At 39.9% G+C, this 12512-nt stretch overlaps 1 protein-coding gene across 1 annotated transcript; it reads right to left on the reverse strand.

Moving 5' to 3' along the window:
• Positions 1–1006: 1006 nt before the first annotated feature.
• On the reverse strand, positions 1007–11782 carry LOC149830232 (neurofilament light protein). Its single transcript, XM_090016395.1, has 3 exons — positions 10384–11782; positions 9093–9779; positions 1007–1907 (listed from the first exon to the last, which is right to left on the reverse strand). Exons 1-3 carry the CDS (start codon positions 11503–11505, stop codon positions 1326–1328), a joined length of 2391 nt encoding a protein of 796 aa, XP_089872521.1. The 5' UTR covers positions 11506–11782; the 3' UTR covers positions 1007–1325.
• Positions 11783–12512: the final 730 nt, after the last annotated feature.

The following is a 12512-nucleotide window of genomic DNA, read 5'->3' on the forward strand; positions in this document are numbered from 1 at the left end:
CCGGGTTGGCATACCCTCAACCCGAACCCGACCTGTTTAATAAACGGGTTACACGGGTCGACCCGTTTATTAAACGGGTTAGCTTAAGCCCAACCCGAACCCGCCTAAGAGGCGGGTTGGCGGGTCGTGTCCGAAATTGCCACCCCTACCCATAGGCTTCAAAATCATAACTTTCTATCAACTTAGTCACTTTTAGGCCTAGGAAATGAGATGAGCCACCCCTGGGTCGGCTCATGAAGAGCTCATACAAGCTAATGAAACAGACTTGACAAGCTCAAGCTTGAACAACCAATGTTAGTCTCGACTCAGCTCGTGTAGGCTCATTTTTTAATAATAAATATATTTTACATATATTTCATATTATAGAAAGAAGATGGTCAAAGTGTTTGACCTGCAAACAATATGCTTATAGTTTAAATCCTATTGCTTACAAGTTTGAATTAATGAGCTAGTTTGAGCTTGGCTTATTAGGTTTAGGGTGGAAATTTTATTGTTTTCAACTTTATATATATATATATATATTAAATGAGCTTGCTCATACTCTAGTTTAGCTCGAGTTTTTCATGAGTTCAAGCCTGGCTCGGCTCAACACAAGGAATGAGCAACACCCTCTGTCCGGTTTGTTTACCAGCCCTAGTCACATTCAAGAGTTGCCCCTGCCAGATGAGCTAAACATCAAACTTGTGAACAAGCAGCTGGTAAACTCGGGCGCCTGACCCTTTTTGGCAGATTCAGGACACCGATTTAGCGACTACTGTTAAGTGCCGCACATTTTATGTGGCCTCTTCAAGTATTGGTCAAGCCAGCCCCTTGTGATTCAAGAACATTTACCAAGTTATGCACTATAGGAAGCTGGCCACCAAGTAGATTGGAATTAAAAAATTACTTGGCTGAAGTGAAAACAATAGTCGCATCAACTATTTAGAGGCAAAATCCAGAGAAATGAGGCTGATGACCTGAGAGAACAAAGGGAATAAAGAGGAAAAGAAAAAAGGAATTAAGCTTCACCAACAAAAACGGAATCACCCACAAGTAATAACAGAAGCGAAAAAAATAAAGCTCACAAGGCATAAATTTGGGACACGTTTGCTTGTCATGCAATGTGAATCAGAATCTCACAATTGTGAGATTCGATTTACACAAGGCCATTTGCACACCTCCAAGCAAACATGTGCAAATTCTTGTGTGCGCATATGAATCAAATACATAGCCATTTACACACAAGAAGTGCGACTCCAATTCACATGAGCGACCCTGTGAATTGGAATCACATTCACATTTGCGTCTTTTACATCTTTTGAAAAGGCAAGCGAGTGCCCTTGAATTCATCCTGCAGAATGGTGAGTAGCAGCAAGCTTTGTTAACTGTTCATCAGCAAGTTTAGCGATCACTTCTACAGAAATAAATTGCTTGTCCAACCCTTCAAGCTTCTCTCCTTCAAAGTTGTAACACTGCTCCAGTTTCAGTGCTTCAGAGTCAGCATCTTCTGCCTCTGAAAGTAAACTGCCAGCTTCATCAAGGTCACCCATCTCAAGTGCAGCATATCTGTCAGCCATTGCAGCTGCAGCCACCAATCTGAGCCTTTTGCACCTCGTCATTGCTGCCTCTCTTTCCTTGGACAGAATAATTTCCTCAGTCTCATGCAATTTTCTTGTAGTGTGCTGAATCTCCTCCTCTGCTTTCTCTAATTCTAAAGTGGAATCATCTATATTTTTCTGGACATTTTCCTTCTCTAAGCTCAGTCCCTTCAACTCGGCAGCTATTCGTCCTGCTTCCTTGAAATTTCTTGCAGCAGCAGCAGATTTCTTTTCGGCCTCAAGCTCTGGACCCCTCCTGTGGATGAAATTTATCCTCAGCTTGGATGAAGCCATTTCCTGTCGGATGCTTGCTCTTCTGGAGGATAGTTCCTGTTAGGAACAGGGATAAGTTAGTCTCACACAGTCTAAAAGACTGATACATTCATAACATCAAAGAGACAAAAAGGTAATAATGCACCTGCCAGTAACATTACAAATTAGTCCTTTATGCTAACATGATAGGCTCTTACGTATTAGTTGTCTGATTTCTCAGAGTTTAAAACCAAGGCTTTAATTAGAAAGGAATGGCAAAGAGAGGGTTACATAGGACACACACACACACACACACACACACACACACACACACACACACACACACACAAGGGATAATATATGAACATACTTATGATATCAAATCTCAACATACATAGAGACACTGATGTAGGGTGGACTCGCGATACTGGCAATACTGATTCTACAGATTTAGGTCCAATGCATAAGCCTAGTGATTCAGTTCCCCAAGTGGATCCTTCTACGGATACAGAGCCTAGTTGTGGTGATCGTCTTGTGCGTAGATCCAATACGTCCACGAAGAGACAAAGGAAGTGAGTATTTAGTCCACCTTCCTAGTTGGATCCGACCCCAGCATGGCATCCATCATATGATCCAGATCTCAAATCATTCTCACAGTCTAGATCCAGTTCCACCACCTTGAGGGACTATTTATTTGTGTTTTGAGAGAGGAGAGATTAGTTCTGAGACTTTGAGAAACCCTAGTTATTTTGTTGCTTTAGTTTGATTTCAATTCAGTCATAGTTTGTGCTAGTTTTGGTACCGATCGGCAGGGTTTAGGAGAGATCCTCCTGATCACTGCATCAGGTACACATTTGAATAATCAATATGAAATTAAGATATATTCGTCGATATTTTAGCATCTACTAAACACACAAACACATTATATTCATCAGGATTTGGTTAAATTGTGGTACCTCTCTTAGTCTCCAGGTTTTGGATTTTTGCGAATGATATTTAGTGGGAACTATTAAAGCTATTTTCTTGTAAAAACAATTCATGTAAGATTTAGAAGAGAAGAAATTTGCAGATGGGTTTCAGTGATACAAAACTATCACAAGGTTCCAAGGAAACTAAATTGATTAGTATTCGAGAAGGGATCCCATAAAAATATACTAAAATTCTTCAAGGTATGCATTGCAATATTTTTCCTTTACTATTGACTAGGGTGTTTTCTCATAAATATCACAATATTTTCAAAATATCAGCAGTGTTTGTGGCTATGGGTACTCACAATTAAGGGTAAGTTATATCAAAGGAACATAATAACTTGCTCTAGTCTAGAGCTGATGGACAGAGAAAATTCAACCAGATTCTGATTTGGGAGGAGGAACATAGTCAAATCCAAAAGAACATAGCCACCACCTTAGGTGACAAGAGGGACCAGAACTTGCAACAGATTGCAGAAACTGGAGGAGGTCACCCACGAATGGAGGATTCAAAAAGAAATTAGGTGCAAACAAACTACATGGCCGAAAAAGGGAAATCAAGATACTATATTTTTCTTCATTTGGACCTTCAGCAAGAGCATAAACAATTTCATTCCTGCCCTGACAATTGGAACTAGAAGAATAGAGTTTCCTACAGTCGTGCAAGTTGCTGCTGATTATTTTAGATCAAAGCTCGAGGACATATCACAGTTCCCTTTTTATAGATCTCTCATCCAATAAGCTTTCGTGTGTTGACAAGAAATTTTCAACTCATTCATTTAGACAAGATTCTCCATCTATGTAGTCAAAAGCGCTAGGCCGTGCCTAGTCGGTAGACCCCTAAAAAGACTAGTCGAGGACTAGGCGAGATTAGTCAGACTAGTCGGTACCCCAATTAAAATATAAAAAAGTACACAAAATATACATAGAAATATGTTTAATTCTTTTACTAATAAGATGATTTCATTGCACAAGTACAAAATTACACATGCTTTCACAAAATATACTAATATTTAATATACATAACCAGAATATATATATAAAATTGTACACACACATATATATATTCAATTATTCATAACATATTCAGTATAATCAACAAAATATGCTTTCAACCTTTCACAAAAGCACAATAACACATACACATATAAATAACATATTAGATAATTCATAATACAAAACATGCTTTCAGACTTTTATAGAAAAATTCATCAGAAACAAAGCAACACACATATATAAAAAATATAATCAATTAAAATTAAATGTGCATGATTTCAATGTTTCACCAAAAAAATCCCAAAAGCAAAGTGGCACACACACACACAAACACATGCACATATATAATTATATATATACAAAAAAATAACAATATATATAAGAATAATAAATGGTTAAACTACCCTCGCGCCTAGGAGGAGTCAGCTTAGTCGCCGACTAGGCACCTTAGTCGTTGCTTAGTCGGCAAAATTGGTACCTTTTAAGGTACCCACCTAGGAATTGCAAAGCCTAGGCATTTTACTTATGCATAGACCGACTACGCAGACTAGTCAGTTAAAATATAAAGAAACATGTTTTAAAGGCTTTAAAATATAAAAGAAAAAAATAGAAAATGCAAACTTAAAATTAAAAAAAAGTAATTTTCTAAAAAAATATTGCGATATTTTGTTTTTGGCGATATTTTGAAAATATCATGATATATTCCCAATATTATCGGCTACCTTGAAAAAGCTGATAATATCGCGATATTTTCAAAATATCAGTGAAAGTGCTCTATGCTTGACAAAACATGATATTGAGGAAGTCTTTGGATCATAGTGAGTTAGTGACCTGACCATACATTCTTCCTGTAACCCTTTTAGGGAATTCCACATATGTTAGTGATAAAGAAGTTAAGGATAAGCATGAGATTATCTACACGTATTCTAGAGGAAAAAATAGTACATTTATTTCCTAGTGAGTTGACCATACCTTGTCTTCCTGTAGCTCCTTTAGGGAATCCCACATAAGTTAGTGATAAAGAAGGATAAGCATAGATTATCCACACCTATGATAGAGGAGAACGGAGTATATTTATGTCCTTCATGTCCACTCTAGAAAATGACCCAGATTCAAGAGGTCTAGAGGAGACACAAGGATATGAAACCCATGATTCATCCAAACAAGTGACCTTGACCTTCTCAGTTCCATTAGAAAAGGAAAACAAGTATAAATACCATATCCTATGTGTAACTTTATTTCATGTTGATCTATCTCCAGTCCTATAGACTTCATTGCCAACAACGAGCCTCATTCCCAACAATGTGGAAGAAGCTTTAAAAACTCTATAATGAAAGGATTTGATAGTTAAGGAGATGAAGGTCTTTAAACAAAAGTCAGACCTAGGGTCTTGCATCTCTACCTCCAGGAAAATGTGTAATTAGATGAAACAGGGTCTATACCATAATATTCAAGATGGATGGGTTGATTAAAAGATATAAAGCACATCTGATAGCTAAGGGGTACACCCAAACATAAGGGATTGATCGTCAAGAAACCTTGGCTCCTGTGGTGAAGCTACAATCTATAAAAGTGCTTCTCTCTATGACTGCCAATCGATTCTAGCGACTGTATCAGCCGAATGCAAGGAATGCTTTCTTCTTGCATGGGGATCTAAGAGGAGAAGTGTACATGTCCTTTCCTCTTGGATTCTTATAGAAAAAAAAAGGTTAATGAGGCGTGTAAACTCAAGAATATTATAAAGTCAAATAGTCTCCTATAGCTTGGTTTAAAAAAAATTAGTAGAGCTATCATTGATTTTGGGTTTCACTATATGCACTTTCGATCACATACTCTTCATAAAGAGAGGTTCTCACACTATTGCTCTTTATGTTCATATGGATGATATAGTTATAACAGGTGATGATGAAGATGAAATTGCAAGACTAAAGGTTAAGCCTTTGACATAAAAAACTTGGGGCAGTTGAAGCATTTCCTTAAATAGAAAACATTACGTCATCTAAGGGCATTTTGCTTTCTCTAAGGAAATGTCTTGGATCCCATTTGAAAAACTGAAATGAAAGATGCACGTCAATGGACACTCGTATGGATCAAAATCACAAGCCCCATCAGAAAGATCGAACCATTTGGAGACATTGCAAGATATCAAAGACTTGGTGGAAAACTTATTTATCTTACAATTACAAGACCCAACATTTCATACACTATAAGAGTTTTGGGTAGGTATGTGCATTCTCCAACTACTAATTATATGCAGTCTATTTCAAGGGTAAAAGAACCCAGTTAAAGGTCTACTGCATGTCAATCATGATCATTTTGATGTAGAAATTTATATTGACGCAAGTTGAGCAAAATCCTTGAATGATAGGTCAACTACCTATTTTTGTACAATTGTTGGAAAGAATCTCCTCTCTTGGAACAGCAAGAAGCAAGATATGGTATCCAGATCAAGTGTTGAATCAAAGTATAGAGCTTTAGCACTAGAAGATTAAGAGGGGATTTGGCTGATGGCCATACTTAGTGAATTGGGAGTTAAAGAAACACCCTCAATGTCTCTCATATGTGACAACAAACTAACCATTTAGTTCACAAATTATCCAATGTTACATGATGCATAAAGCACGTCAATACCAATCGTCATCATATTCGGCAGAAAATTAAAAAGAAGATTTTCAAGGTTGTTTATGCTCATACACAGAATCAGCTTGTAGATGTACTAACAAAGGCATTGAATCAAACCAAATATGACATATATATATAGACTGTAGAGTGTATAAGGTATATTCGTCAATCTTAGTAATATGCCATAGTGTATCAATTGATAAGAGAAGGGAGTTCTCTTTTTCCCTTTTTTGCTTCATCTTATTTCCTTTTTTCCTACTTTCCTATTTTCCATTTGCAATTGGATCTAACTTGCAGGTACAAGCTTCAACATGAAGATACCAGGTTAAAACACAAAGCTTCCATGTTCTTGGAAGAGAACTCCAATTAATTAAATCATGCACTTTACAAAGGTCTACCTTCAATATGAAAGCCTTCATACCCTTGCTTAAGAATGGAATAAATTGCTTCATTAGCCAAGATTCTGCACTTATGAATTTGTCTCCCAATTATAAAAGTGTGCTGGTCAGGTAAAATTAAGTGAAGGTAGGGTTTTAGTCTTTCAGCTAGTACTTTGGTAAGCAGTTTGAAATAGATTTTTGTTTGGGGAAAGAGAGAAGTAATATTATTATAAAAAGGCAAAGACAATTCGGAAAAATAAAGAAAATACAGTACAAAGAGGTGAACAGAAATTGCAAAGAGAAAACCAAGAACCACGGATCCCCCAGGTTATAGGTAATGACGAAGATTGTCATTACCCTAGGGCCCGACTAAAAAACTCAACAAGCATAGGATTTGAATGCAGCCATTTCAATTTGGCTCAACTATGCACCTCCCAGTTAATACACAAATGTAAAGAAAGTACTGACTTGGACATTCCTTCAAAAATTCTCCCATTCTGATCCAACCAGATTTCACAATGCATTTGCAGAAGCCATCATCGCCACAATGAATACCAACACTTCCCTTCCCTTCCCTTCTCATTCTTTTTGCAATAATAAGTAGGGCTGGCAAACAAACCAAGCAGCTAGATGCTTGGCTCATCCTGAGCTTGTTCATGATCAGATCTTGTAGATGGCAAGTGGAACCACGAAATGCTTATTAAGCATAAATGAATCAAGCTTGAACAAAGGTTGTTCAGCTCATGCAAGCTCACAAACACATAGCATATAACAGTTCGGGAAGAAAACTGGATTGGTGGTACGAGAAGAAGAGGTTCTACTGTGGATGCTGTCGACTGGAATGAGAAGCATAACCAGTACTAGCAACAAGGGAATACTGGACCATATCTGCTTTTGAGCGATGACAGTTCCACTGCTGGGAGCCAATCTAGACTTTCCTTGGGCTTGGCTTGCCCATTTAAGTGTACCATGTATCTTAAAAAACAGTAGTGCACAGTTGGTTAGCGTACATGGCAGGTAAAAGAGAGGTCATTTGTTCAACTCTCATCATTTTCAGATAAAAAAATAGCATTACTCGGTTTTGACCCATCTGGCTCAGGTAAAAGCTCAGCTAAAGATGAGCCTGAGCCCAAGCTAGGTCGTGCAGTAAACGAGTTGAACATGAACATAGGGTGTTTGGTTCGTTCGACTTGTTTACCAGCCCTAATGGTAAGGGATTGAATGTTCCCTTCACCTTCATTAGCCAAGGTGATACTATATATATATATATATATATATATATATATATGGAGTTACTGAAATATGCTGCAATCGTAGAACGAATGTTTGGTGATCTGCTCCTTGTAACACATATTCACAAGCTGATATCCATCTATTTCAGCTTGTCTTGTGTAAAGACACTTTGTTCTAATGCTAACCAGCCAAAAAACTGTTCCCTCAACAAAGGACCGAACCCAACTTGCCTTTTAGGGAAAAATATCCATTCTGTAAGGCTGTAGAGATAAGTAACTGTAATGAAATGGACTAAATCCAAAAACGTCACTTATGGACAAACAAGAACACACTTCAATCAAGTAAAACACTTGATTGAATAAACCGCACCACCCTCACAAGGGTCAAAATATATATGTTATTGCATAGAAGAACACTCTTAAGAGTGGTGAATACAATGGCCTTCAAGGCCCTTTCATAATACAACTAGGCATAAAGGGGGGCAGCTCCAAGTGGCTGTTGGACGAGTCCCTGTGACAGCTTCCCAGGATAGGTTCAAGCTCCCAGTAACCATGATACAGTCCATAGAGGAAGTCTTTAGGCTATAAAACCAAACTAACATAAGTGTCCACCATAGACTTGCATGAATTGATTGACTTCATGGGAAATGTAAGTCGAGTCCCAGGAATCTAATGCATCACAAAACGCAAGAGTTATCTTTGCAATGTGAGGCTCAGTCAAGTTGGTAGTCTTTCTAAATCTCCCAAAATAATCTAAGGTTTCGATTGTCGTTGAATGAACTATCCATTGACACTGTTGAGTCCCCATAGTTTATCCTAAGACCATTCTGCCTTGAATTGACTCACTTTATCAGAGTTGATTAGTTGCATTTTCTAGATTGCACAGTAGCAATGGGGCTGTGCACGCATAAGCACACACAGAACAAATGAAAAAGTGAATTATAGGAAAACCAAAGGGAAAAAGTAAGGCAGACCAAGCAAAATCATTTTCTGGAGTCTGCTTCCATTCCACATCGTGCAACATGGTACATAAAGGAGAAAAACAAAAAACGAAATACCACTAACCTGAAGAGAGGTTTTCGCAGCTAAAATCTCTTTTCTGAGTGCTTCCACTTCCTCCAAACTTTTCTCTTCAGTCTTAACAAGCCTGACCTTTTCTGCTCTTGACTTCAAAACAGATGATGCAAGACATTTTCTCAACTGTAAGAGCTCATGATGTGCCCTTGCTTCTTCTTTGGCAACACTTGCTATTGTGCTAAGTTTCAGTGTTCTCCCTTCAGACTGTGACAGATACTGATCAACTTCTTTCCTTTTGATCTCTAGAACTTCAGTTTCTGATGTTATCCTGTTTGATGCTGACCGCAACTCATCATATTTCCTATCAAATTCGGACTGTGACACATGAAATCCGGAGATCACATCAGCAATTCTTTTGTCCACCACCTGGATACTGAGATCACATTCACCAATCTCTGCTTCTTTGGCTCTTACTGAAGCAAGGAGTTTCTCTAGCTCCTCCGTTAGCACTGCCCTTTTTTTGCACAAAACCTCTTTTTCTTTTTTATCATCCCCAACCAAACAGTCAATAGAATCATTCAGCGAAGAACATGCATCATCCAATAAGTGTGACCCAATCTCAAGTTCCATTTTCTTCGCCTCTAAGCACTCCTTGGAAGAAAGCCAATCTTCCATATCCTTTGAGTAAACTAGCTGGGCATCCCTCATGGTTGAATCGGCAGTAACTGCAGCATTCTGAGAAAGGCAGAAAGGTGGTTAAACTCCAAACTGAAATCCTATAACACATGGAAGGACTTCATTAGCCTGAACTGAGAATTCATGACTGCGTTTACGAACATAAAACATGGCCTATAACATTTGAGCTTGAGCCTTTCTGCAGGCACATCACCTTTAAATATTCAAGCAAGCACAAACAAAGCTAAGAGTCGAGTTCAGTATGAGGCAACCATTTTCCCAAACTAGACTAGTCTAGTCTCGAATACTAGTGCAAGCGTTTTTTAGTATAGAAAAGAGGGAGTAAAGATCTGGTGGGGAATCATAAATGCCCAGAGAAGGAAATTGAAGAGTTACCCTTTACTTTTACTTTCCAATGTTAAGTATTTTCTTCAAAACCCTTCGTATCATGGATCAACTCGATATATTGCGAGAGTCTCCTACATGATGGATTTAGGACAAAAAAGAATTTTCATAAACAATAGCAACCAAAGCATACATTTGTCTCATACACTATGGGGATGTGACAAGAGATATATTTCGCACGCCTCGTGAAGAAGAGCAAAGGGAACTTGGCCCTTTCCTTCTGTTTTATAGGTACAGATTGTCATCCAATTTGAAGTACCTTGGCGAACTGTTCGAGCAGGGAAACGCCCTCCTCCTCGGCGGAGATCTGCAACTCCAATACTTGCTCAAGCTTCAGATCCATGGCATCGCATTCGGCCTCGGCCTCCTTCAACGCGCCCAGGCAGCGCCGCTTCTCCCTCTCGGCTACAGCCAAGCTGTCGCTCACCCTCTCTGCCCTCTCGAACTCTTCCCTCTCGCAAGCCTCTTCCAGCTCCTTCTCCAATTCCTTGTACTTGTTGGACGCTACGCTGACGTCCTGGACGGCCTTCCTTCTCCTCCGAGTCGCTTCTTTCCTTTCAGCAGCAGCCGACGCCGCCGAGATCCTCAGCCGATCGAGCATGTCGGAGATCCTCTCTTTGATCGACTCCAACTTGGCTTCGAAGGAGTCGGACGCCGCAGTTTCAATTGAAGGCGAGGATCTTCTCTCTTTTTCTACTTCCTCTGTTTCTACTTCCTCTTCTTCATCTTCTTCTTCTGCTGCAACTGCTACTCGTTCTGACATGTTACCATCATCACGGGTCGATTTAGATGCATCTTCTTCCACTTCCTCCTTGATTATCATCTCCGGTTGAGAAGGAGCGGGCAAAGAAGGAACCGATGCGGAATCGAGGGATGCTGTACTCAAATTTTCGGTCTTGGGCTTCTGAAGAGGGGGAGTAGGAGGAGGAGAAGAGAGGGAGAAAGAAGAATAGGTAGAAGAAGAAGAAGAAAAATTTGCGTCGGGCGGAGGAAGAGGATTGAGATCGGGAGGGACGGAAGGGGAAGAGGAGTCGCGGGCGTATCCGATTCTTATGCCTCCACGCTTTTTCCTCCTGGAACTAATGGCGGTGGTGGGAGCTTGTTTGTGAATCGGGGAAGGGCTAGTAGCATCGAATTCGGAGGGGACCTGTTGAGGGATGTGGGCGGGGTTGAGCGTGAGGTCGGAAAAGAGACTCTCGTCGAGCGGTTGGCTCGTTTGACGACTTAGAGAGGAGGAGGAACGGGGAAGCGAAGGAGAGGGTTGGGCGGTAGGCGGAGGAGGAAGATCGTCGACATCAGCATCGTTGGATTGGAATTGAGGTGTGAGGAGGATCATGCCTTCGAAGAGCGACCCCAATTCATCTTGTGCTTCCTCTGCCATCACTGCTGCTGCTGCTGCGAAGATCTCGCTTATGCTTCCTCCCCGCTTCCACTTAGCGCGATTGGTCGATGAATCCGAGAGCCGATTATGTGGTCGTGAAGTGCGCTGCAGTGGTCGCTTCCGAGGCGGATTACTTCAGATTGAGATGTGTTCTTCCTCGCCTTCATTTAATTACATTAATTTACTATCTGCGTGATATTGTTAGCGCATGGTTCTTACCTGGAGAGAGGATGGCAGAGACGTCGACGACAGCCAGCCCAACGTTTTCTTTAAAAACAAATCTGGCAATCGGAAGGGCCTTTTATGCGTTTGGAAAAAGGAGGCGTAGGAGAGTGGTGGTAAAGCGGTAGTAGTATAGACCCAAGCGGTTTGCGTGGTGGATGGCAAGGCCTACAGGCGGGTGATTTAGGTTCAAATCTGGTGTCACTCATGCCCAAACCAAAGCTTGGCGACTCCTTAGGTAGAGGGGCTCTAGGAGTTTTATGCTGCCAGGACAGTGACCGTAAGCATGGCCGGCAGAGTCAGCTTGATTAGGTCTCTGCTCTTGAGGCAGTTTCTGCGCGTGAAAAAAAAAATGATAGTGATAGGAGGTGTCATTCGGTGGGGTTTGGCTCAAAACCTATCGGTACCAAATCCTAAAGGTCAGAGTTTGACGATAAAGAATGAGGTCCAACTAAAAAAACAAGTAGGATCTAAAGGGTCCAATTAGTATGTAGGGTTGAGTATAATTTCTCGAGTTTGGATTACGACCCATCATTTTTCAATGTAAACAAATAAAAAAAATGTTATCTTACCGGGTATGAATTGAGGATGATTCATGTATCAGGGTTTGTTTCGTTGTTTGTCTAAGATTGGACGAAATAATATGATAGAAAATACAAAACACCTATATTTTCTTTTGTCTGGTGTTTGATTTATGATGTGCCAAGAGTTTAGGCAGACATAGATAATGGGTAGAATAACTTTATTTTGGATCGTATAACCCAATTCACTTTACTATATGAGTG

The sequence above is a fragment of the Nuphar pumila genome, chromosome 8 (genome assembly GCF_984573655.1).
Source record: "Nuphar pumila chromosome 8, dmNupPumi1.hap1.1, whole genome shotgun sequence".
NCBI classification, from domain to species: Eukaryota; Viridiplantae; Streptophyta; class Magnoliopsida; order Nymphaeales; family Nymphaeaceae; genus Nuphar; species Nuphar pumila.